The 27,387-nt window shown below is 38.9% G+C and overlaps 1 protein-coding gene across 6 annotated transcripts in view; it reads left to right on the forward strand.

The window, feature by feature from the left end:
- Positions 1-27,387, forward strand: part of RGS12 (regulator of G protein signaling 12) — an 85,882-nt gene continuing 58,495 nt past the window's right edge. For 4 of the 6 annotated variants that reach the window (XR_006167592.1, XM_042811571.1, XM_042811574.1 and 1 more), the window contains exons 1-3: positions 1-108; positions 5,060-7,013; positions 20,996-21,115. Coding sequence is in view for 5 of the 6 variants with exons in the window: in XM_042811571.1 (XP_042667505.1) it covers positions 5,157-7,013; positions 20,996-21,115 (1,977 nt within the window). In the remaining variant the exon portion in view is untranslated. Of the gene's footprint in view, positions 109-1,440; positions 1,484-5,059; positions 7,014-20,995; positions 21,116-22,179; positions 22,259-27,387 lie in introns of those variants that run through there. The other 2 variants (XM_042811572.1, XM_042811577.1) reach the window with 2 other exon arrangements.

The raw sequence follows: 27,387 nt of genomic DNA on the forward strand, positions 1-27,387 counted from the left end.
CACGCAGCCAGTGGCCGCCGCGCGGTGTGGCGGAGCCCGGCGCTCATCTCCTCGGTGACCGGGGGAGCCGGTACCTCTGCGGAGTAGCCGGAGTCCTGGGGGACGGAGGTGAGTGGCTCTGGGCGGGGGGATCCGCCGCCTCCGCCGCCCGCCTCTCCCCTCCCCCTCGGCGCCCGGGACCCCGCTGGGGCTGCGGCGGGCGGAGGGGCGGCGAACGGAGCGGGGAGGGGGGGGGGCGCGACGGAGGGGGAGGGGGACCGGGAGCGTCCCGTTACCGCTGGTTGTGCTTCGAACCGTCGCTGCGGGCTCAGGTGCTGCTCCGCCCCTCCGGGACCGTTGCTCGGCTCTTCGAGCGGCCTCCGCGGGGCGGCGGGGCCCGGCCGGGGGCTGAGGGCAGCACCTGGAGCGCGCGGCGGGACGGGGCTCGAGCGGCGCCCCGCTGGGATCCGCCCGGAGGCGAAGTGCCCTGAGGCGAAGTTGTGCCGGGCGTTCTGTGGCACAGCGCAGCTGCCTCAGGCTGGAGCGCAGCGCTCCCCACCGCTTCTGGAACGTGTTTTGTTGAAAAGAATTAAGAATAAGAAGCCCGGCTACCGACGGCAGCTTTTTGCCTCCTTCCATGCAACAAATAAATGAGTCTGGATTGTAAACACGCGGCTGTTTATACAACAGCTTTAGCAAACTTTGTCCTTGGTCGCGTGAATGTTGTCAAACAGAGCAGCAAATGTTGCATTGTGTTCTTTATGCTCCCTACACTGCGGAGAGTTTCTACGAACAAATATTTTGTACCCTGCTGCTCTTACTGAGAAATATTTTGTACACCCCGCAGTTGCTGTCTGTACAGGAGACATAATGGTGTGTTTGGTCAAATCTGGAACGCTGGTGGTTTTGTTCTATCAAAACACCGTCCCACCCAAGTTCCCGCACAACTAGTAGCCGTCTTCCACAGCTTGTCTTGTTACATTTCTTGTGTAACTTGTCTATAAGCACCTACCCCATTTTAATAGTGAGTGGCATTCAAATGGCATAACTCCATTTGATCTTTGCGGTGGCATCGTTTGTCAAAGTCAGCTCTGCCCTAATGAGTGGCAGTGAGTGGAGGAAGGTGCTGAGGAGTCTTTTGCATTACTTTGGGACTTGGGTAGTCTCTCTCCTCTGTTTCTGCTTTCCATGGTTTATCCACCAGCAGCCTTCACACTGAAAAACAGAACGGAGCCAGCCAGTCCTCTGCCTTTCCAAAACCCCTGACCACAGAAAGCATATCAACATGGGTATCGTGGTGCTGAGCTCATTGTCAAAGGCTTTCCTATATGGTTTGATGGTCAGCAGTGTTGTGTCACTGCCACACATTCCCTCATGTTGCTGCTTTAACCTCTGTTAAGGTTAAAGTCTAGCCTAGGAGTGTATCTCCTCTTTCTGTTTGCACTTTCTGTTGCCATGACTTAACAAGAGCAGGAAGCAAACGGCCTCCCTGCTTTGAAAATAAGTACTGCTTTCTCTGTGGTAGAGGGGTTTCAGAAATGACACGAAAGCTGGTGTGGGTATATGAAAACACGGCATAAAGAAATGCTGCATTTGTGGGGTAAAATATAACTCAACAGTAATGGGTATTTTTGGTGTTTTCTACCTTGAAAACAATTGATTGAAATGGAAGACTGGCATGATGCTGGCAGAAAGCTTCAAAAGAATTTTTTTTTTTGTTTTGTGTGATAAAGATGAGGTATATGGGCAGGTTATGTGAACAACTCTTTATTGGTATGGGTTGGTGTTTCTGTCTGAAATGTCCTTTGAAATCTTTTATAGTTACTAAACTCTCTTTGTTCTGTGTTGGTGTGGTGCAAACTTTGCTAGACTTTCTCAGATCGTAGTAATTTTGTTTTCAGTGTTTTTCAAATGATAGCAGTAATTCTGTACATTCATTGCTTCACAAAGCTGAGTTGTTTGCTTGAGACTTCATTAGTGTGTATTATTCTGGTGGGGTTTTTTTTGCCCATTTCTCATTTAAATTGCATATATCTTCCTGGCTGAAATTTGCTAATGTATTTTGCCATTGTACAGACGTGCTTTTCTTTTTTAAGAAGATGGCTTTATCATCCTTAGCAATAGAAGAAGGTCAAAGTAAGCCTACCCACGTGTTGTGTCATGGTGTAAACTGTTTTTTCCAACCTACTGTATTTGATTGAATCACAGAATGTAGCTATGCTATCAAATTAATAAAATTCAGGGCCATTACTATGAGAAGTAATTACAGCAGTGTATTGCTGATAGGCTTGTTAAGATTCAGTGTTTGGTTTGTACTGAAAATCAACAGCTCAGACCATTTTATCTTTGGTTACTCATGACGATTATCACAGGTTATGTCATTCATTACCAATTTCATGTTTTGGTAAACATGCAGATATGCAAAGCTTTCTGTCAGGACCAGGAAAATGACTCTATTTCACTGTATATGCTACACATTTTATAAGTTATTCTAGTAAAATAATACTCAGATATAATTGCTTTGAAACTGTGGCAGTCTGTGCCATTTTTATGCCATCCCTCCTTAGCACCAGGTTTCAAGTCTGTGAAGAACTAAAAAAGAAAGCTTAGGCAATGAGATAATTAGGTAATTTAGGTTTGAAATCAGGCTGTAAGATGTGTATGTTTTTATAACTCCTTTGTTAATAATCTCTCTTGGAATCTGGTTATGAAAAACATTAGTTCTGTAATTTTTCCATTTGCCTGTGATGCCATTGTTGTAGCAGAGCATATTTCAGTGCTGTGGGTTCTTGCAGAAGAACCACATTTGTCCTGAAGTTTCCTAGATAAATTTGGTGAGCTGCTATTTCTGTGGATGTGATAGGCACAAATATTTAATGCACAATAATGTTCAGCTACTGAGGTAAGGAGATGATGGCTTTTCCAATTATGTAACACAATCTATCAATGCCTTTTAGTGTGCATGTGTATATACAGATATCTATATATATTAGGAGTGAAAAGTTGAATTTTCAACTTCACACATGCAAAATCACACAATTAAATTTGTAGTTGTTCCCAGCTCTGGAACATCATCATTAGAGAGAAGTGACATAGTAAAAGCAGCCTGCTGTTTTGTTCTGACAATGATCATAGATTTTGGAATGATCTTCCCTATCAGCATGTATCATCTGGAATAAAAACCTGATGTGTAGGTGGCACAGGTTAGGAGGGCAGACAGATCGACTTGTGAGTAGAGTTAAATGAAGTCCTCACATAGCAAGTGCAGGACTAACTACGTTGTCTTTTTTTCAGTCATATTTACAATACTTTTTTATTTATTAGAAAGACAGACAAAATTGGTTGCTTTAGTATCACAGGACTGATTTTTTGTTGCAGCTCCTGCTTTTTATTACATTTTTGATCAGATTATCTATAATCTAATTTTCTTTTAATTCTTTCCTTTCCTCTTCAGACCGGTACACACGTCTAGGTGCCAGAAATTACAGGCTTCCTGTTAACCAGTGTAGCAGCCCAGTGCTGTGTTGTACCCAAGGGAAACACGAGGGTATTTTCCAGACAATCAGGAACAGAGATTTTCATTGAAAGACAAATGAGAACATGCTTATATTCATGCTTCTTGCTAGCTAATATATATTTATGGCTGGGCATTTGTTGTTATCGTTGGTTATTTTTGTTGTTGTTGAAGAAATATTTCTTGCAAAGGTGCACTGGTGTTGAATGATTACACTCTGTGCCAGACCTAAGTGCAGACAGCTATATGCACAGTGGTCTCTGAGGTCCAAAGTTTTGCCTCAGCAGGAAGAGGTGAACCTGTTTTTAAGACACGAGGCTGGATGTGAGTTGAGAGGGCTCTTCTAATGTTTGAGTCTGCTGAAATGTTTTCAAAGCATTTCTTATGTTATGATTTCTGTCTGAAGGTTAAGCGTGAAGTTTCATTGCTTTTTAAAGCTATTTTCTTAAATTATAGAGGAACCATGGTCATTGAAACTGGATAATTGGTGTATTATAACAATTTGCAGAAACCATGCTACATTAAGAACTGCAGCAGAGAAAGTAAAAAAATGAATGTGCCTATGCTTAAAAATAAAACCAAACAAACCTAAATGTCCAAAGTACAACCAAACCTCTTGATGCAGCCTTTCTGAAACAGTGGGACTTAGCCAAGTGTAATTTGGACAAGACACTGAGCCTTCAGCACCACCACCAAAATTCAATGAAAACTACCATTGCTGTTTATGTAAAGCTGCTTTACCTTATTTATAAATCTACTCCTGACTAGACTAATACTGGCAAGTTGCAGAGCTCCTTCTTTTTCTGGAAGTTTTTGTCTGAGCTAAAATGTATGCATATTGGGGTGACTGAAAGGCAATTTTTATAGTGTTTGCTTTCTGAGAAGTTATTTTTGAGTTCATTTTTCGATTTTGAATCTCTTAGTTCTGATACATGATTGAATGTCTGTTTGTTGCTCTGTATGTAAATGAAATGCATGTGCAAAAGTAGAAATCTGAGATGATTATTTTAAGTTGCCTCTACAATCAGTCAGGCATCTCTAGGGGATATTTATTGAACCTCTTCTAGATGGGTGCATTTGGTGCTTGTTTCTGTACACTGAATATAGAGGAGGAGTGGGCAGTACCTGGGCAGAAACAATTTTAAGATGCCTGGGAAAGGGCAGAATTTTCATTTTACTGTGAAATCTTGTGGTATCACAATGGTGTGCTAAACCAGAAGTTAATTGAATAGTGGGCAAAATGATGGGATCTCAGGGAAGATGTGATGTGACACAGTATAAAAACACTGGGCTGTATAGCAGGAGACTTAGATCCTCTTCTCAGCTTTGCCATTAAATTACTTTGTCATTTTGGACAGCTACTTTATTTGCATTTGCTACTGCTTTATCGTTTGTAAAATGTCAACTGTGATGCCCATTGTTTTCAAGGTTTTGAATGCTGTGTTAATTCTCTTGCAGTAGTTTTTGTTATAACCCACTGATTTCTGAATAGTAAGGGGAATGCTGGGTACTAAAAAAAAATGAAATACCACTGAGAATAAAAATGTCTTTTTTTCCTTTCTTTAGAGCTTCGTCAGATGAAGGTCTGATACTGTGAAACATGGCACAACCTCGGACTAATTAGAAGTTTTCCTGTTTCAGGAAAAAAAAAAATAACAACAACATGTACAGACCTGGGGAGACAGTCAAACGTCGACTCAATATGCATGCACCTCCTCGAATAAGGAGTGTGGAAATTGCTAGAGGAAGAGCAGGTTACGGGTTTACGCTTTCTGGACAAGCTCCTTGTGTTCTTAGTTGTGTTATGAAAGGAAGCCCTGCGGATTATGTTGGACTTAAAGCAGGAGATCAGATATTTGCCATTAATGAAATTAATGTGAAAAAGGCATCTCACGAAGATGTGGTGAAACTTATAGGAAAATGTTCTGGAGTTCTCCACATGGTCATTGCTGAAGGGATTAGCCATATAGATTCATGTTCAAGTGATGAAGAAGTTGGCTTTTACGATGGAAAGGGATGGCTGAAGCCCAAACCTGACTCCAAAGCTCTAGGTATAAACAGAGCGGAGAAAGTTGTTGAAGAAATGCAGTCTGGTGGCATTTTCAACATGATCTTTGAAAGTCCTAATCTGTGTGCTGGTAACTCAGATAATTCTGCTCCAAAACAGCGATCGTTTTCAGATTCTGCTGCTATTAAATTTGAAACTGGAAGTGAAAGTCTAAGCAATCCAAACCTACTGTCAAAGGACGAAATATCCAAAGTTCTGAATGATGATTTGGTTTTTAGAGTTGGACTGGAGAGTGCAGAAGAGTTCGGATTAGATGCAAGCATTTTGAACGTTGCCATGATTGTAGGTTACCTAGGCTCTATTGAGCTTCCTTCAACAACCTCGAATTTGGAAAATGAGAGCCTGCAGGCTATTCGTGGATGCATGAGACGTCTGCGGGCAGAGCAGAAAATTCATTCGTTAGTGATGATGAAGATAATGCATGACTGTATTCAGCTGTGCAGTGACAAATCAGGTGTGGTGGCAGAATATCCTGCAGAGAAACTGGCATTCAGTGCTGTTTGCCCGGATGACAGAAGATTCTTTGGACTAGTTACAATGCAAACAAATGATGATGCAAGCTTGGCTCAGGATGACGAAGGGGTTCTGAGGACATCATGCCATGTTTTTATGGTGGATCCTGAATTATTTCATCATAAAATTCACCAGGGCATAGCAAGACGTTTTGGATTGGAATGCACAGCGGATCCAGACACAAATGGCTGTCTAGAGTTTCCAACATCATCTTTGCCTGTTCTTCAGTTTATTTCTGTCCTGTATAGGGATATGGGGGAACTGATTGAGGGAATGCGTGCAAGGGCTTTTCTTGATGGTGATGCTGATGCGCATCAGAATAATAGTACAAGCAGCAACAGTGACAGTGGAATTGGAAACTTTAATCAAGAGGAAAAAAATAATAGAGTCCTGGTGGTTGATTTAGGGAGCAATCCAAGTAAACATATTCCTAGCAGTATATGGGAAAATCCAGTCGGAAGGGGACAAAATCAGTCTGCTGCACATTGGAATGGCTTCTGTCATGAACAGGAAGGAAACATTCCTTTAGAAGTGATTCAGAACGATAAGTCCCAAAATCTAAACAAGCACTTAGGTCCTTCTGCTCGTATTGAAGTTCCGCTGGTTTCCTCTAGAAATTCAGTGCCCCCATCGAAGAAGAGCACTGCAGGCGCAGGCAATCAGAGGTGGTTGCCTGTGCATGTTTTACAAGAGTGGCAGCATGGAAATGCTAGTGACCAGGAGTCTTACACTGATTCTACGGATGGCTGGTCAAGTGTTAACTGCGGTACTCTTCCCCCTCCAATGAGTAAGATTCCAGCTGACAGATACAGAGTTGATGGCAGCTTTGGTCAGCCACAATTAAAATCTCATAAGAATGAATGGTCTAAGAAGATGTTTTGCATGCAAAACAAGTTTGGCCTTCCGCACAGCGTTAGGAAGTCTAAAGAAGATAAAAAGGTAAGGAAGTTTTGGTATTGACTCCTACAAAAACCCCAAAAATCACCCCAACCCAACAACCTATGTTATTTGAAGTCCATGATACCTGCATGTTAAAATTTACGTGTGTAGTATTAGCGTTCACAGCATTTCAGATTAAGAACATATTATGGCTCTTTCTCCTTTGCAGAGGTTTTTCATATTCTGTATAATTGAGTGCAGCTCTGGAATTGCACTTCTGCTGGAAGTGTTGTCTGTGAGAGCTTTCTCACATTGCTTCTTGTCTTCATTGTTTCCAAATGTTGTAGTGGCAATGAAAGGAGACATGACATTCTAGCAACTGCAGTCCTTTCTGACCTCCAGCAGCAAAAGAATGGAAACAGTCTGGGTCTCCAGTCTGGTTCCTTCTTTTTAGAAGGCTGGCCTGCAGAAGTCATTATTTTAGTGATATCTGTTTTTATACATTTGTAATCTAATCATTAGTCAAAAACATGTTATAAACTGTTAACTGTAATGAAATGAGACAATTTTATTATCATAGAAGTTAATTCCAGCAAAACTCTCAATAGAAGCAGTGTTAAACCTACATTAAAGGATGGCTGTCAATCTTAGTGCCCATTATTAGATCACAAATCTAATATAATGTCAGTAAGCTGTGGTTCAGATTTTATTCCAAATTGCTCCTTCATCTGCTCCTTTTGTTACCACTGAGTTTCTGTAAACCAAAGCAAAAAGAATTAAAAATAAAAGTATAGAAGGAGTATCCAGTATTATTGTATACTGCTCTCTTTGCCACGTATGCGTTTTCCTGTTGAGGGAAATCATCTCGGAGTCTTTGTTGATGACTGGAATTCCAGTAGAGTGGAGATCACCAGTGTTGAACTAAAAGAATTAATGGCAAAGAATTATGTTTAAAACCACAGAAAGATCAAACCTATCAAATCTCATGCTCCAAATGAATCTTCAAGGAGCACTGTTCCCTCATGATTGATTTAAGTCTCCATCACACTATCTCAGTCTACTTCTGGGAAAAAAAGTTCACCTGGTTTAAAATATCCAGCTGTTTCTCACTGTATAAAGAGAATGGCTGTATGCATTCATTGGCTGTTTCAAACCTTTGTAGACAAAATCTTTATGTTGTTGTGACACTCAGGGATAGATATTTTGGTGCCTAGGATGCAAAATACCTATTGTCCCATTCTGTTTGTTACCCTGAGGACCACACAGTTTGTGATCTGCTTGACAAGAGCTTTGCTGTTGGATAGAGAAGAGACTTCGTTCCATGAAGCTCCTGGTTTAGGTCAGCTGAGGATGCTGGTCCTTAGGAAACTGGAGAGCTTCAGCTCCGGTTTCTGCTCCAGATGTCACGGGATGCTGTTGAAATTCCTTGAAGGTCTCAGCTACACCTTTGTGTCTGCAATGTTGTCCATGAATTGTAATACAGTTTGGACTTTTTCACAGGTTTAAAACCCAACAGTTTCATGTTTGAAATGCATTTCATGGATTATATTAATAGGAATCACATTGAAAATTTTGCACTTTAAAAGAAAAGATGTTCTGTATGCGTTTGAACATAGTAGTAATATGCCTACTGTATCACTCACATCAACATATACCACAATGTATATTACAACACAAAACATTACAATTACTCTTCCCTTTTAAGCACATTTGCTAATAAAATAAGTATACTGTTGTCTGATTAATAGTAATTTTGCTTGCAAAAGAGACATTTTAAATGTTCCTACATGGCTTTAGCCTTTATTCTCTTCATTAAGGCAATAGAACCCTTTTTGTGTTCTATTTTTTTTTTTCCCAGTTCTATTGAAGGCTGTTGAAACAGACGAGGAATGCTCATGAAAGTCTTGAAATCATTTGCAAGCATAAGTTGCAAGCTCTTAGTGTTATTCAGAGTAATTCATAGAGATGAGGTAATGATGTGTTTTCATTTTATGTCTTGATGAGAGTAGTCAGGAGATGTCATATCATGGGTGAACCTACCTCTGTTCTTCTGTAGGTACTGTGGAACTAGGGAAAGCCCCTAGTTTTGTATTTTAGAGCACTAATTTGCTTTCACAATGGAGTGATATTAAGAAATTCAGGCTTGCTTTCTTGCTTTGTGTGGAGAGAACAATACCCGTTCCATAACATTGTGTAGACGAGTTGGTTAGATGCTGTGCTGTAGGAACCTCCTGGGTTTTCTTTGACCTTTTAAAGGGGTAAGGACTGATTTTTTTTTTATAGCATGCTCAGACACCTTCCAGTCATGGAATAAAGTATATAAGCTGTCCACCTGGAATTCTGTCCATATTTTTACAACTTAGTGGCTGAATCTAATCTGATTCTAACATTTAATTTGTCAGAGCAGCCCTTAAATTGCTTCTTTATTTTCTTCTTGTCTATGGCATCAGAAAAGGGGTGGCCAGCAGGGACAGGGAGGTGATTGTCCCCCTCTACTCTGCTCTTGTGAGGCCCCATCTGAAGTACTGTGTCCAAGTGTGGAGCCCACCGTACAAGAAAGACAGAGAGCTGTTGGAGAGGGTCCAGAGAAGAGCCATGAAGATGATCAGGGGACTGGAGCACCTCCCCTACAAAAACAGGCTGAGGGAGCTGGGCTTGTTCAGCCTGGAGAAAAGAAGGCTGTGGGGTGACCTCACTGCTCCCTTTCAATACCTAAAGGGAGCCTACAAACAGGAGGGGAATCAACTCTGTGAAAGGGTTGATAACTGGCAGGACAAGGGGAAATGGTTTTAAGTTGAGGGAGGGGAGATTTAGGTTGGATGTCGGGGGAATGGTCGTGGCATGAAATGCAGCAAAATGTGCTCTGTTGTACAGTGCTAGTGGGAATGAGAAGGGCATAAACTCCTGATTTTATAGCTGCACCTATAAAATATTTGTGAATTGTACAGAGCACAAGTGTAGATGTGAGAAAGCTCCATATATCAACTTTACACTTGCAGAACTGCATGTGGGAAGTACCTCTTGTGGGTAGGAAATACATATGGCATCTTAGGCTTGTTTTCTGAGCTTTGTTTTCCCTTTAGTGTTGCAGCTCCTTAGTGATGATTTTTTTTTTTCCACTTCATGAATTAGAATTGAAATTAGTTTTGTAAGAATTGGCAAAATCACGTGTTTTTTACATTACTCTTCTTTGCATTGCCACTAAGCATTTTAAATTTTAATGTATGTACAAGAAGTTGAAAGTAATTAAAATTGTCCAATTTGACTATGTGAAATTGGATAGCTTGGGCTTTTTTTTTTGTCCTTTTGCTTTGAAATGTTATTGGAAGAATTACTCTTTTTGAACTTGTGTACATTCACAATGGCTGTGTTTTTTGTCTTTTGATCCTTATCATATGGGGAGGAGGAGGAATATGAGTTCCTCCAGGAAATACTGGTTCTATTCTACCTCTTCTGACTTAGATTTACTGAAAGGTGTATTTGGTCCTGTGCACTCCTACAGTTGTTTCCTGCACTGAACTCCATATTTCCTGCACTGAACTCCATGTTTCCTGAGTTCCTGAAAAGTTTCACTTGAACAGCTTTCTGCTGAGGCATCTAATGAGACTTCAAGCTCTCCTTGACTCTTAGTTGAAAACAAGAAGTGGGAGCCTATGAGTCTCAGCATGACTAAGAAAGATTCCTGGTAGTGAGAAGCTTCCGAATTGCTGCAAGACTGATACTGGATAGGGGTGTGTGGTTTAATGAGGTCTTTGAGACTAGCAGATGGTTTCAGTGGGAATAGAGTAATTCCTGCTCTTTTGTTTGTTACTCCTTTGCTATTGCCTCGTTATTTCCACCTTCAGCATCCCACCTACTGATCCTTTTACATAATTTTGGTTACAAAAAAGCAAAGAACCGTAAGAAATATGAAAACATCAGGGAATGTTAGGATTGGCAAGGGACTTGAGGAATTGCTGAACAAGGAAGCATTCTTTTCCCTGTAGACAAAATTAATCTTTGATTTTGTTCAACTCTCACTCTCTGATTTCAGGCTAGGGCCTGGCCAAAAAATCCAACTGTCACTGTTTTAAATTAAGTCTTAGAGGAAAATAGTCGTTTTTCTACTGGAGAGCTTTATAACAGTCAGAATAGACTCTGAGTTTTCTTTCCACAAGGACAGTAACCTTGGTGCTGACCTAGTTTGTTTTAATGTTGTGGAGGAATACAGAACATTTCAGATCACAGGTGGCTTTACAACCAGAACTTAATAACTGGTATTTGGGTATGAGTTCTGTTCCAAGTGAGTATGGCAAATCTACTGCAGCATTTTAAAATGTTGAATATTGCTTTTTAGATACCTTCTGCTGTGCATTTGTTACAAGACTTTTACCTTGACTACACTGCAGTTTGTGCTCAAGAAGAGAGTGAATTTGTGAATGGACAGCATATGTAGATCTTAGGGGAGGAAAAAATAGATAAACTCAATGTATGATGCTCGCTGAACAGTATTACAATTCTTTTTTTAAACCAAAGCATTTATCAGCTGCTTTGTGACCTTCATGATTTCAGTTACTGAAAATATTGTAAAAATTTAGAAGACAGATAAATGGCACTGTGGGGTTTCCTAATGCCTATTTGCTTGTTAGTATGTATTTTGGATTACATATATATATATGTTTTGATCAGAAGTTTAACTGTAACTACTTCAGATCTTCATTTTCAAAGCAAGTAGTATTTAAAAAGATACTTTGTTAATAATGGATTTCTGTTTTTGGTGAAAATTTTTAATTTGCTTCAAATGCAAGAACTGCAGTTTTTATTGTTGGTAACTGGGTGGTGAACCAACTGAAAGGCGGATATTTTAGATGCAGAGACAATGTTGGCAAAGCTGCGTGGTTCCCATATTTGTTTTTTTGTTGTATAATTACATGTTTTTTTTTCCCTTTCCTTTACAGTTCTGTTTGCTCACTAGTTTAAATTGTTCCATCCCAGCTGTTTGTAAAGCAGAATTAATGGCAGCTGGATTGCTATCCTTGTACAGTACAATTTAATGTTAACATTTGGAATTGCAGGCTTCCATCTGATTTGAGATGTACTTCTATACCTTAAAGAGAACACAACTGAAATCCCACACACCAAGCTGGAACTCAGGATGAGCTAATGCAAATTTCTCTGCAAAGCGAAATTCATGTGAAATATGAATATGATATTTTGCTTGAGAAAAGGAAAAGCAATTAATGTTTAGTCATTTCATGCAACTTTTCATATGCCTTATAATCTTTCAAAATAATGACTTCTAAAAATGTTCATCTTTAGGATCCTTAAAAATGTGTGAAAATCTGAAATACTGCTTTTCTGTGAAAAGGAAATCATATAAATTCTGGAGAATAAATATATTTAAAGCAGTGTTTATTTTGTGGAAATCTCATTTCAAATTGAGGGACAATAAGATGCCTAAATATTTCTGAGCTAGTATTGAGTTGCCAAGCCACAGGAGAAGGCAGCAACGTGAGAAACAAGGAGCAAATAGATGGAGAAAAATAATTAGCACAGAATTAATTGAAAATTATGAAAAAAATGGCTATATCTCAAATTCTAAACGTGAAAGTTTTCAGTTTTAGGAGGACAGATCCTGGTTCTTTGCGGCTGAAAAGATACAAAGAAAAGAAGAGAGTGAGCTGCAAAATAGCAGTTCTTCATGGGAGGAGAAATAGATCAATACAGAATAAAGTAACAAAAATAACTATGGAATCCATAAAACCTGAAGGGTTTAAATAGAAACATGAAGAAATTAAGTTTCAAGGGAAAGGCTTCAAAATTCATTCCATCAATAAAATAGCCATTAAGACATCAATAAATTCGCAAAGATGCTACTGCAGAAAGATACTCTGCATCACCAAGCCAAATTCTAACTATTGTAGGTGGTCATCATTCCTTCCATACACGTAGCATATGTACCTTTGAAAAAAATGTTTGCAGTCCAGTTTCTGCAGGAAAATTGTTCTAGGACAAAGCTGTTATGATGTTAGAAACTTTTCTTTATTCTCCAGACTGAACTCTAGTCATGATCATCTTCTACCCATTTCTTTTGCTGCTGGTGTCTCTGTTAGTACAGGGCTCTCTTTCTTCAGGGTTTACTTTTTTTTGCTTATACACAGAAATCATGTTCTCCTTTGGCCTTCATTTTGTTTGATGTGAAATGCATAGTCTCTCAGTGTTCTGGCTAGTAAAGATTTCATTCTCCTGATAACTTCAGTACTCCTTTTATGAACCTTTTATAGTTTAAATTCTTTCTGGGAGATAGGCGACTGAAATTTCACACCAGTCTTCAGGTTAGGGGCTGTCCTGGTGGAAATGAGCTCTGCAGAGAAGGACTTGGGTGCCCTGGAGGACAGGTTGGCCATGAGCCAGCATTGTGCCCTTGTGGCCAAGAAGGCCAGTGGTATCCTGGGGTGCATTAAAAAGAGCGTGGCCAGCAGGCCGAGGGAGATGATCTTCTCCTTCTACTCTGACCTGCTGAGAAATACTGTGTTCACTTCTGGGCTCTTCGGTTCAAAAAAGACAGGAGAGTCCAGTGGAGGGCCACAAGTATGATGGGAGGCCTGGAGCGTGTCCCATATGAGGAAAGTCTGTTCAGCTTGAGGAAGAGAAGGCTGAGAGGAGATCTCATCACTGTTTATGAATATCTGAAGGGTGGAAGTGAAGAGAATGAGGCCAGGCCCTTTTCTATGGTGTGCAGCAACTGGACAAGGGGCAATGGGCACAAACTGGAATACAGGAAGTTCCATAAAACATGAGTAAGAACTGTGAGGGTGGCAGAGCACTGGAACAATCTGCCCAGGGAGGTTGTGGAGTCTCCTTCTCTGGAGTTATTGAAGACCCACCTTGAAGCTTTCCTGTGCAACCTGTTGTGGGGAACCTGCTTTAGCAGGAGGGGCTGACTAAATGATCCCCAGTGGTCCCTTCCAGCACGTAGAATTCAGTGATTCAGTGATAAGGTTTTGTGTAACTGTGGTGTACATTTTCTTATCTCTGTTGTAAATTGTATAATATTTGTACATTGTATAATACCTCTTCATCTATTATTTACCTTTTCCACCTAATTGATTGTTAATATTTGTTTTCTATCAGTTGGTAAGAACAATCATATATATGAAATGAGATGTGCAATATTGAGGTCGATATCCTATTAATTGTGCCTAATGATCTCTGTGAACCTTTTTTTTTTTTTCTGTTGTTTCTTATAGTCAGTTTTACCTTTGGGTTTGCTGATATCACCTGACATGTTCCACAGAGTGGAAAGCACACCATACATAGTTGTGTTTTCCATGTAGTTTCATTTCCTATCTAGTTGTAGTTGTAAAGAGAAACACTGATCAATCTCATTTCCTATTTATTTTCTCCTAGTCATTTAATTTTGCTTTAAAACTGTTTCACCAATTGCAATTTTTAAAATGGAAGTCATCTTAGTCTCTTCTAGTTTTATGTAATTGTAGTCTTCTTTCCTTTTCTACTTTTTTATGGCCGTGTATTTGTAAAGCTAATTTCTTGATTTCTTTTCCTTTTCTGATGATTCCTCATTTGCCTTTTTGGTGGTTACTGTGCATTGGTCTATAGTTCCTTGATGTTCCTTGCTTTTGTTTATGATAAAGTGGAGCCAGTTGTTATGCATGTGCTTGTAATTTCCTTTATGTTATCCATTAGCATACTTGGGTCTTCCTGCTCCTTTGGAATCTCCTACAGATAGAGTACCAACTCATGTGAGAAACTGTTATCTGTACTAAAAAGAATGTACTTGCTATTTTGTCTGCTTTAGTTCCATCTTTGAGTAGGGATTAGGATAGTACTGAAATTTGGATGATCATTGCACTGTGCCTGGTGTCCTTACTACAGGAGACAAGAAGCAGATTTCCTTTACTTGGATGTCCAGTGTGATGAGATGGTTCCTTTTGTGTCTTCATCATGTATGAAATCTTACCTGGTTCTTCATTAAATTATGGGCCTCATTGCCCTTCTCAGTGCTGCTGTAATGGTTACAGGGTAGTGAAATGTATCATTATCAACGGGCTATTGAAGAGGTGTTCTTAAAAATGATTAAATCCATTGACCAGTGATGTTGAGTAATACAAGTTGAGTCTTTTGTCACAGTGCTGCCAAAATAAATAAATAAATAAGTAAATAGTTACTAAGTAAATAAGTAAATAGGCATTGTGCTATTACAGCTTGTAGAAAAGCTGTAAATCTTGAGTGATTCTTGGCCTTTTTTAATTTGCCTGTCCCCGCTTGCTCTGGTTTTGTGAAGTTCAGCTCCAGTCCCCTGCTGGCAGCAGTGCAGGGCAGCCCGAAGGGTGTTACTCTTTCTATCCCGCATCATATGGAGTTGATATTCTCTGAGCATGCCTACCTGTGCCCTCAGGATTCTCTGCTTTGATCCAGAGGATTGGACCATGGTGAACTCTATTCCCATTTTCCTCCCAGGTTCTTTTATATCGTTCAGGGTACTAGAGGGAGATCCGAGCTCAATACCCCATTTTTCAATGCCTTCTCAGGCCCCAGAGACCCTCACTTTATATATTCTGTAACTCTGCCCTGTCAGTTTTTAGGCGGAGTTGTGTTTGATGCTGGAGGATGGGACGACAGATGAAGGGGGCTCACACTCAGCATTCTCTGCATCTCTGTAGCATAGGGGCACTCAGCTGACAGCACCCACAGTCAGGAAAATGGCAGCTTGGGGATGACAGAGGACCACAGAGGAAGGTGAAGCCTCTACAGAGCAGGATTTGAGACTGATATTGATAACAGAAAAATATTTCTATCAGCTTCTTTGTTCTGTTATTCCTCAAGACTTGCAGTTTTATTTGATAGCTTTGCACCGACTATAAGGGATTACTTTGGCATCTGTGTTTCCCATCACTTTTTAGAAGGGTCTAAATTAGGAACTCTCCTCCTGAAGTCTTAAAACTGCGTGTTTTCGTAAAGATGAACTCCTGCTTCAGCCTGACCCTTCTGCTGCTTAATATCTGAGAGTAAACTTGGCGTGTTTTGAATATCTGCAGAAGTTTCAAATTATGTGATCTCTATGCATCTGGGTTTTGCACTAAAATGCTTATTATGCACTTTACCATACAAAGTCAAAGAGTCAAAACTAAAAGCAGAGAGAGTTTTAAAAAGCTTCAATAGCTGGAAATAGGAGTTGGACAGATCCAAATGAGATAATTTAATAGGGGCTATAATGCAGCTTTGTGACACATGGAATGTAGTAAATGCTGCGTTAGCTGAGCTTCTTAAATTGAAGCCTTTGTAATGGTGGTGTCCCTTTTTCTTTCACAGTAAAATCAATGAGTATCTGCATCCTCCCTTTGTTATGTGCTTTTCAGAGGTATTTAATGAAGCTGTTTGGGCATGTGCACAACCATTTCCTGGCACTTGTCTTAAGCAGTCAGGACAGTGGGTAGCCTACCTGTTCCACCTGAACAGAAGGAGAAAACTGTTTCTATCTAAATGATTGCTTAGCAATGACTGTATTTCTGCCTTATGGCTTGTAAACCTTTTCATTACATGCAATTACGTTATGATTTTTTTTTACTTAAACATTTTTGAAAATGGTTTTACTCGCTCGTACATGTGAGTCTTGTGAGATAAACTTCCACTGTGAAACATGCATTGAATGCATTTGAAAGCATCCTTCTTGAGAAATAGGTTGATGATCAGACTTTCTAGAGTAGCTGTTCTTGTAACATTTTAAGCTGTCTCCTCTTATAGCACACCTCTTCCTCTCTTCCTGCTCTTCCACTAACATCCAAAATCTCTGTCCCGTAAGTTCCATCCCTTTAGTTTCTCCTCCAGGTCACAAATTACAGCGTGTTGTGCTTTAAATGATTAAATTGACAAGATCTCATGAAGCTGGCATTAGCCTTCACAGTTTTATTTTCTCCTTTTTTCCACTTTCAGGATTCCTGCTCTGAGCTCTCGTGCTGTTGCACTGAATTATGATTTGCTATCGCAAATCTCCCATTTCAGCTTCTTCTACCCAGGAGCTGCTGATGTTCATTCCTGCTGCTTCCCTCCTGCTCCTCCTAGCTTTAAAACTGAGGTATTGCAAGGCAGGATTCTCTTATTTATATACAGATATTTGAATGAGAAGGCATTATATGTAGAGAGACACAAAGGCCATGTAGTACGAATTGGAAACTTCAAGTTGTTTGTATGACAATTTGTTAAAAAGTTAGAATATTTTCTAATTGCATTTGGTACAGTAAGAGTGAGATACAGGTCATTCTGTAGCTGGGATTTTCTTGAAGCTAATTGAAACTGTTTTCTGAAAGTGTTTGGTTTCATTACATTCTGAATCATTGATAAGGTTTTGCCAGCTTGCTTCTGTGTGCTCCCTCTCAGATCATGGTATCACATTGAAAACCAGGGTTTCATGTTGCATCTCTTCGGTGCTTCCAACTCTGACAGCTCCTCTGCTTCACAGTCCAGAGTTGGCAGGGCACAACATCAGTTTCACTGACAAAGCTGGCTGTGGATCTGCCTAACAAAAGGTTTACATCCCTTCATATGTTACAGAGCTTCATTCATTTCATTTCATGAGCTACGGAGGGGTCAGAGCTACAGACACTGTTCTGATTTTTTGATTTTTTTCATTTAATCTTTTTTAATATTTGCTGTAGGATTGTAGTAAAGATTTTTAGAATGATGATATTTTTTTTATGGTAATAGCCTGCAAAATTTCCATTATTTAGTCACTGCGTTAGCAGTCTCCCTTTGAGTAAATACTGTGAATTTCTTTAGCTGAGTTGGCTAATACATTCTAGTTGCAAAGTCTGTTCTCTTTTCAAGTCATTGATATTTTTATTTCCAGCTCTTCAGAGTGCCATGAAACGCATTTGCCAAGATGTTGCTGCTGTGCACATAGGTCTACATGATTTTTTATAATGCAGATATGTATGAAAGGCAATTAAAAAAAATATCTGCAGAAGGAGTTATATTTTCATAGTCGGAATATCTAGAAAGGAGTCAAGAAAGCATGAAAAGGGAGATGTCTGAAATGCATTACCAGGAAATTAAATATTCTGTGAACGGTAGTCTTTATTTTTTTTAGCAACGTCTTCCTTAATTTCCTAGATTATTAATTTGGTTGTTCAGAGTAAGGGAGAGATTTTTGTCTGTTGAAAACATTTTTCTAATTGCAATTACCATCCAAATGGGTTGAGGAAGTCATTAACTCAGTGAATTTGTCTATTTTCTAATCATTAAGCACTGTGTTATTCTCAGCTCTTTTTTTTTTTTCCCCTGCTCTTATCCTTAGTGTTCAGTCAGTGCTTAGTGAGTTTAGTATAAAAGAGTAAAGAAATATAAAGAAGAATTTTGATGGAGCATTAATATTCTGCCTTCTACTATTGCACAGTACTCAAGTGTTTTTGTCCACTATCCCTTTTTCTCTGTTATTTTTCTGAGCATAGCTGGGGAAGCTGCATTTCCTTCTAAAATGGGTCATCTGCTGAGAATTAGTGTTATCTCGAATCTCTTTCTCAGTATTAGCTTTGTCTTCAGGCAGTTTGTTCCTATTCCTCCAATTTGTATTGTCACTGTTGCTGATTATTTCTCTGTGTTTTCAGATTTTATACCTTAATGTCCCAGCACTGCACGTGGTGATCTCTTCTATTTAATCATATGCTGGACAGTTTATGTTTGTTTTTTTTTTTAAATTTGAAGTAGAAAGAAAAGTGAATATGTATTTTTTTATTCAAAATTAATATGATTGCTATTAATAGTTTTTTTTTCTTTGCTGCTTTTCACCAGTTTCCTTTCCTGAAAGATTCAGTCCTCCAGGAGATGCATCTCTTATTGGGAAATCCTTGAGAGTCCCTTAAGTAGAATCCATACTGTGTAACAAATTCCCTAGTTTCAAAATACCAGTTGTGCTCATGTTATTGATGGCATTAGTCTCATTAGCCTTAAAATTTACTAAGGTGTTCATATCCTGATTGTTTTACCAGTAATTTACAGATTAAAAAGTGAAAAATTCCCAAAGCGGAATGGTCATACTTGGCTAGTGGGGAGACCTGAGAGCCGTGCACATATATCTGTGCTGCTTCAACAGGAACATCCTCACACAGGAGCAGCCATGTCAGTATTTTGCTATGCTATGGATGCTGCAGAACGGAGTGCAATTCACTGTTTGACACAAATTCTTGCATTAGGTGTAAGCTTTCACTTTAAGCAGGAAGGCCTGTGGCTGATGTGAGCTAGGCATGGCCACTGCAGTGGTACCAGCCTGGGTGAGCAGATGATGCTGAAGAGTTCAGAAAGGCAGGAGCTGTCCTCATGCCAGCAGGTGCTGTCTGTGACAAATTACAGCTAGCAACTTTCTTGTCTTCACATTTGGTTGATTGTGTTAGCAAAAGCCATCTTAGCTCTTCATATTGCACTTCTAAATGTTCTCTTAAAATCCTTAGGAGCTAATCTCCAGTTGCCAGCTTTCCAGTTTTCCTTGGCAGAAGCTGCCCCATTTCTTCTCAGCCAATAAAATACCTTACAAAATCAGAAATGAGGAGGGAAAGAGGTTTCACATAAAAATAGATCACTCCTCATACTGAATAAAGAAGCTGGAGATGAATCCTGCTGCATGCTTCAGATTCCTGCATACTGTGTTATGTCTTGACATTTCTATGGGCTTTTAAGCTGCCTGTTGTGACTTTTGGTGACTCTTGGAGATCTGTTGCTAAAGGATAGTATTGACTCTGTAGGAAGAATTAAACAGACACCTACTGCTGGATTGCTGAGTTTTTTGCACTAAGGAAGTGGTGTAACATTTCTCAGTGTTCTTCGCTACTTCACGGAGTGGTGGTTGGTGTGAGACTGGAAGTGTGAAATTTGTGATTGTTCTCTCAAAAAGTGACATAGAGATATTCTGTCACAGGATTGAAGGGATACCAACGTGTTTCAAGACTGAAGGCACAGAAAGTAGCCCAAAGGAAGAAACAAATAGAAAAAATATACTTTAATGCTGCAGAGCTTCCAATAAGCAGCTCTAAAAAGTGCTAACAAATATTTTTTAAGCTAACTGTGATGAAGAAAGATGCTGAAATGAAACTGTGAAGAAAATTTACTCAGAAATAAACTCAATTATTTTCATTTTTCAAAGAAAGCGAACATCAGAAGAGAAGGACTTTTTCCCGCACTGAATGTTACTGTGAAAAAAATCCAAAATTTCAGGCACATAATCACAAGTTTTTATAATGTAGTGAGTTTATATACATCTGCTTAGCACCAGTCATTGACTGTGTGCCGACTGTTGAGGCTTAAATTTTCCATTTGGCATAAACTAGATAAGTACAAGCTGAGTTACTGCAATTTAACTGATTTTTGGTGACTTTTTAAGGAGAAAGAGAATGAGTGGGGGGAAACTGCTAACTATTACATTTAATTGTTGCAGCCACAGTTCTAGTTACCAGAGTGAGGTAATTTCTTTCCTTGGAAAAAAAGATTAATGTACTTCCTGCACTTTGCATTGTGTGATTTTTAAAACAGCTGGATTTTACCAAAGTGGTAAAGTAGTGAAACTATTTAAAATGGAGTAAAATAAAAAATGTGTATTTATTGTGGAGAAAGATTCCAACAGAAGCTGTGTGAGGTGGCTTCTAGGATTTTAATTTCCAATGGAGAAGACAAATACTTTGTCATTGTAAGAACCTTCTAGTTAAGCAATGAGGAGCTATGCCTATCTGGCCTTTAATTAAGCTAAATCTACTAATAATTACATGTAGCCTACTTACTAATACTTACAGGTAGCATGAGTACACCGTAGCAACCTGACTCATATTGTTGCAGTAATGTAATGCTGAATATTCATATCTGACCTGAGTCTGGAAAAGTACTTCCATAATTTTAATGATTTTAGTTAACCTGTTAGTGGTTTGCAAATTTGTCTTCTTGGAATTCTGTACCCACTAAGCGGGACAAAATTAGGATTGTTTAAATTTCAGATGCTGCTGCTGTGATCAATAAAGTACTAAAATGAAAGAAGGATCATGTATGTTTTCTATTTTGCTTAGGGTGCAAAATTTGGACGTCCGATGGGATTTAATCAGGCTCCTCCGCAGCGTTCTTCTGTTCGGAGATCATTTGGGAGGTCGAAGCGATTCAGCATTACTCGTTCACTGGATGACCTGGAGGTAATTGACTTCCACTTAAAACTTAGAAATGAGTCCTGGGGGGAGTATACAGTGATTAAGTTTGATGATAAATGAAGAAAAGTAGCAATACCTGTAGTGTAATGAAGTTATAAATGACAATATGACGTTTTTGTGAGGGAAATGCAGATTTCAGGTATTAACCTGAATTTCTGAGTTTTCTTTAATAGTTTGCATTGATGTTAGCTGTAGCTGTTCCTTCTGTAGGAAATTTTGACTTTATTTTGTCCATCACTGCTGGTCGTATTGAGTAAAACAGTGGTTTTAATTCATTAATGTTAACAATGAGGAAAAACCCCTCATGTTCATTGCGTTCTTTTTGTTTCGTTTAGCTGATAGTCATTGCATTGAGAACATTTTGGGGGATTAAATTTGTTGTGAGGGTTTTGTATGAAGAACAGGATCTTTACGTGACTCCCTATGGAAGGCAGCTTTAAGAGTATGGAAAAATTCCTGTTTGAAAAAGGCAAAAATAAGTTTTTCCTCCTTTTGTGTCAGCAGTAGGAAAAAGGAATACCTAATCACCTTGGTGCTTGTGATTGATATGGTGGTTTTGGGTCTTTCTGAGTGTGACACAGTAACACTATTTCACATCTGGTATATAACATCAGCTGATGTGTGGGCCTCAGTGGCCTAACTTTACTGATTTTGGTGGAAGCAGAGAATGAAAAACTGCCTGAATACTTGCTCCTGCTCTGCTGTGTGTCTCCCTCAAGCTGAGAGAATATGGCTTCATGATATCTTCTCTTCTGGAGTGCTTCTTCCTGAAAACCCAATCCATGGTTTGGGTTCCCTTATTCCTTTATCATGCTTCTGTGGAAGACTTGCTGTTGTGCAGAAACACAGATATGTGCAGAACTATTGGCATAGGAACCATGAAATACAGATTATACTGTTCTTTGGCATGGGAGGGAATATGGCACGCAGATTCCTCTAAATGGGAAGGAGGTGTATAAAAAGCATTTGAGATGGGAGGAGGAAAGAAAGAGATATTTTGAGCTTCCTGTTGTGGCAAAATGTAGGAAGAAAGGCATTTCGCTAAGTCTGAACTAAAGGAGTGGAGAGCTTGGTGCACTGGACTTTTAGGGAACAGAATATATGGAAGGAGCTTCTTAGGGAATGCAGGTAAGATCTGTCGTTCCTTATCCTTCAGATGTTTTAAAGGACAAGATCGTACCCTTTTTCTATTGCAGTCTATTTCTATCTTGTCCAGAGCTTTTAAGTGCCTTGCTTTTCATTTATTTATTTATTTATTAAACCAATTACAGAAAATACTTCTTCATTTCTGTACGCTCCTAAATTTAATATGGTTATTGCAAAGCTTTCTTTAATTAGCAGAGCAAGATCCTGTGGATAAAGCTATTTGGTAACTGTCTAGGTATATCTTTCTTCATTAGAAAATGGTGACTCTTCTAAATTAAAAAGCTTGCTGCTAGTTTTGACAGAATTTCTGGTCCCAGTAAGAGAGAACCTTCTCAGAATATCTGAGAGCTCCAGTAAGTCACGTATGATAGATAGGAAAAACAGGGTTCACACCACATTCTTCCACATTCAGATTTCTTTGAGATTTATGTGAGTAAATATTTCATATTATTTTTGATATTTTTCATAATATTTCATATTCTGAAAGGGTTTTAAAGACCCAGGATATAATTTAATTTCTGTGGTAGGAGCAGTTTTATATTGTGTAAATATTCATTAAAATAGGTACTTGGTGCTTACTGCCTGTTAATTTCAGAAAGATGTCACTTGCCTAAAAAGCTCATTTTTCTCTCTTTGTGTCCCAGTTTGGATTCACCAGTGTATATAAATTAATGGAATAGCACCAACTGGAGGGACTGAGAAGACTGTGCTATGCAGAGTCCTAATAACTAAAGCTGTTACTTCAGCTGAGCATCTTAGGCCAAGGTTTAAATTGGAAAACTAGAAACAATCTGTATTAAAAAATACATTTAGATGAATGCCCTTATTACATGTAGCTGCTTGGGTCTGGATGGCTGTCAATTCCTTCTTTTTACTTTGAAACTTCATTTTGTCTCTGCATGCCACAGGAGAATTTTGCTTTCATGTGTTCTTGCCACTGGGAGAAATACCAACCTCGAGAATAATAGCAGAAATTTCACAAGTCAAAGTAAAATAGCGTTGAGATGTTTTGATTTTTGCATCTTGCTTTAAAGTTGCTGCTTTATTCCTGACTTGTGGGACTTGTGCAACTAGCTTGCAGCATTATTCCTGACCGTGGTTATGCTAGGTGTAGTAGAAAACAATGCTCTCAGTACATGTTTAGATTATTTCAGGCCATCTATTTAGAGTCACTGGGAGAGGAAATAACAATAGCCGGAAATTCTTAGAGACTCCACCTCTGAAGTAACGTTCATGTACATACTGCACAGATTACTCAGTTGTATTCTTTCTGGCCGTTTCAGCAGAATGGACAAGGTACTGACCCAAATGTGGCATTTGAAAATGAATTTGCTTTTCTAAGTTTGTGGGTTTGATTCCTGCTGAGATCCAGGTTACTTTTCCAGTTGGTTCCATGCTGCTTCTTTTATGGGCGTACACCGAATGCAGTTCATTTCTTATGTGTCTGAAGAGCATTGCATTTGTACTTAATTTGAAAGGATGAACTTAACTCCTCTTGGCTTTGGAGCTGTGTGTGAAATACCAGCTGTCAGTTTTGCTGTCTTCTGCCATAAGGTGGCGTGGTTTCTTTGCAGTTGTTTTTTTTTTTTTTTTTTTTTTTTTTTTGCCAACTATCCAAGCTTAACACAAACCAAGAGAATATTTCACTTTTTCTTTCTAATAGTTATATTATGATTGGCTGTATGCACACAGACAATATTCATATTAAGTTAGAACTAACTGTAATGATACACTGCCCTCCTTGAACATTTCCCCTTACCTGTAGAAGCTGTGCACACATTAAAAAAATATACAGATATGTAGGATTAACCTGTAGATATTGTTTTTACTGTTAGATCTGTATACAAGATCATTCTAAATCTGGGGAGATTGAAATAGAATAAATGTACAAATTTAATGAATAACATTATTTGCTCTCTTCAAATACCGGAAAGGTGATTGCAGTGAGAGCAGGGCTGGTCTCTTCTCACTGGTGACAGGGGGCAGGATGAGGGGAAATGGCCTCAAGTTGCACCAGGGTAAGTTTAGGTTGGATATCAGGAAAAATTTCTTTACAGAAAGGGCTGTTAAGCACTGGAATCGGCTCCCCAGGGAGGTGGTTGAGTCACCATCCCTGGATGTGTTTAAAAACCGTTTGGATGTGGTGCTCAGGGACATGATTTAGTGGAGGGTTGTTAGGGTAGGATGGTTAGGTTGTGGTTGGACTCAATGATCTTTAGGGTTTTTTCCAACCTGAGTGATTCTATAATTCCATGATTGTGCTAGGAGTATGGTAAGGAAAATGGCTCGTGAAACACAAAAAAATGCACTTTTAGTTCAGAATTGTGGAAATTGTGCTTGTTTTCACCAAAGCTGAATATTATCTTCTGTTAGAACTGAATTCAGAAAATTAGTGTGTCAACCACAAAGTTGTATTCAGAGCTTTTTCTTTACTAAATTACAAGAAACCTTTTTCCATTAAGAAAATACCTACTACTATGTATGTAGTTTTTAATTTTTCCCTGTGAATCATTTGTTGTTACGAAATAGTACCTGTTCACAAGTATGCTAATCTGTGATTTCCACCAATCGTACTGCAGCAAGTACTGCTGGTTCATAGGTATAAGCTTAAGTGAATATGTTAAAGTTATTTAATGAGAGGACATGATTCTATCTTCTTATTTCTTCCCTGTAGGCAAGTGCCATTGGTTTCATTTTCTGTCTTGCAGGATTCTGTCCTGGCAGTGTCATTGCTTGTAGACCTACAAGTACATCAAAGATGATTCTGTGAAACTGCAGAAAGTAGAACACTGTCTTTTAAAAAAGTTGCATCAAACAGAATCATCTTTTTTTTCCAGCATCAATATTAGCACCAGATTCCATAACATCTTCAACTGTAACCTGTTGCATTCGTATCTTAACTTTTTTTGAAATGTGTTAAAATGGGGGACCCTTATGGCGTTCCCTCAAAGTCAGCAAATTTGGGTTTCTGTCTAGCCACGGAGAACACCTCAGAGCTGTTGAGTTTCCTGAAGACTTCTGAAATGTTTCCCTTTGGTATTCCTCTGTGGTTAAAAATAGAGCAGAATAATGTGATACCTCACATCTTATGCAATTGAATAAGAATATTGTTACTTTTTGGATATTGTTAAACAATCTTTTAATTTAGAGGCTGCTTTAAAATTAAAGAATATTAATTCTTTTAACTAAACATTAGAACAAAAAAGATAGCTGTTTCTTCTTTTCTTCTTGACTTCATCCCATTTTGGCATCCTTAAAGCTAAATCTTATATGAAAGAGAACATTTATTATATCAAATTTCTAGATTTCAAGCAATGTTTTTAAAGTTGGAATGTATCATACATTCCTTTTAATAGTTAGTGTTAGGAATTTTTGTTAGAATGTTCTATCTTAATTATAACCGTTAATAATCCAGTATTATTAGCTGTTATTATAGATAATAATGCTTGATTCTTTTTCAGTTTTGTTAATTCCAGTGAAGCAACTTCTTTTGCATTTCATCTGCAAATTGAAAGCACACAACACATCTCCTCAGTATGAGGATTTTATACTAATGAATGACATGCCTCTGCTGGATATTTGTTTTGGCATCTGTGAGTGGCAAAAAACCCTAAATACTCATTTGACTTAATAATGAGTTTTTAAGTGGGTACCTGTCTTTGTTTAACAGATTTAAATAATCAGACAAAGCTTGCACAGGGAGATAATAGCTTGTGTTGGACCAGCGAGTGTACTGGGAAAATCAGACATGAAGAGTTAAGCATGCCCCAAACTTTTCCCACCCTGTAAGTCCATCTAATAAAAAGCATTAATACTCTCTTCAAAGCTTTCCTCACCAGCAATCTTAGATCATTGCCATGGCCTGAATACCACTACTATGTCTGCTATAATAATGTGGTTTAAACCAAGGCCTCTTCATTCCCAGCTTAGATTTGTGCATTTAAAATTTGAAAATAGTGTATGTCTTTGTCTTAAGTTTTACCAATTATGTGATAACTTACTATGTTGCTGGTATATATGGCTTCCACGCTCTATTACTTGAAATACTGCATTTTGTATGGATTTTGTTCTAATTCTTACCTAAGATGTAACAGAGGCATTCTTGTCCTCAGTCTGCCTTCATGAAGATAGAAAACAAGCCTGTTGTGGAACAAAACTACCTGCAAGAAAAAAATCTCCACATAGCAGATTGGATAGTATCCTGGGCTCCATCAAAAGCAGTGTGGTCAATACAGTGAGGCAGGTGGTTCTAGAGGATTTTTAGCATCCCTTTGAACCTTGAAATGTGCCACTAGGTGTCAGCTTTTCAAACAGTGCTAAAGTGGAAGTTGTCTGCTTATTGATTTTACACTCACTTGCTGTACAAGTCCAAACCCTCTGTCTGAACTGTAACATATGTAGTTAGACACAATTGTGTCATTTTGTGATGAAATTCATTTCTTTACCTTGAATTACTGTAGTATATGTGGTCATGAAGATGCTTTTTAAGGCTTTTAAAGCATTTAGCATTTCAGACAGGAATTCCAGGCTTCTGCTACGTTCAGGCTTCTGGCTGTTACATTGTTGGATGAAGTTTCTTACTAACTGTGCTGCTCAATGGCTGCACTCCTGTGCTGTAAAATGGAACAGGGCCAGGACAAGAGATAGGCAATGGAGTGTAACACTTGTCCTGTTGTGCCATCAAAGTTGTCATTTATGCAGCTTTGTCCTGAGCCAGCTGGTGTGTTTTTCTCAGATGATTTCTGGTCACAGTTTAGATGTTGCCCCCATGGTTAGCATCGCTTTTCCCAACAGGCAGTTTGGATGTAATCCACCTGATTGATAGAAGGCTGGGAGAGCTTGGTGGTATGGCAGAAAGCACCATCTATCTTTGGAACTACAGAAGAGCTCAGGCACTTTTTATTTGACTGCTACTGATATAGCCAGCATGGCTCTAGGTTACCGTCATCTCATTCTGATGTGCGTATTATCCTTTAGAATTTGTTTTAACATCATTCTCAGGGCTTGTTAAAGATTTCCAAGAATATGAATTTTAACGTTTCATTCTCTGGCTGCTCTGTTAAGTACTTCAGACTCTTTTCAGAATACGCTGGAGCACCTACTTCAGACTT

This window comes from Centrocercus urophasianus, unplaced genomic scaffold (assembly GCF_019232065.1).
Source record: "Centrocercus urophasianus isolate 14NV4802_14NV808 unplaced genomic scaffold, USGS_Curo_1.0 seq_13, whole genome shotgun sequence".
Classification (NCBI taxonomy): domain Eukaryota; kingdom Metazoa; phylum Chordata; class Aves; order Galliformes; family Phasianidae; genus Centrocercus; species Centrocercus urophasianus.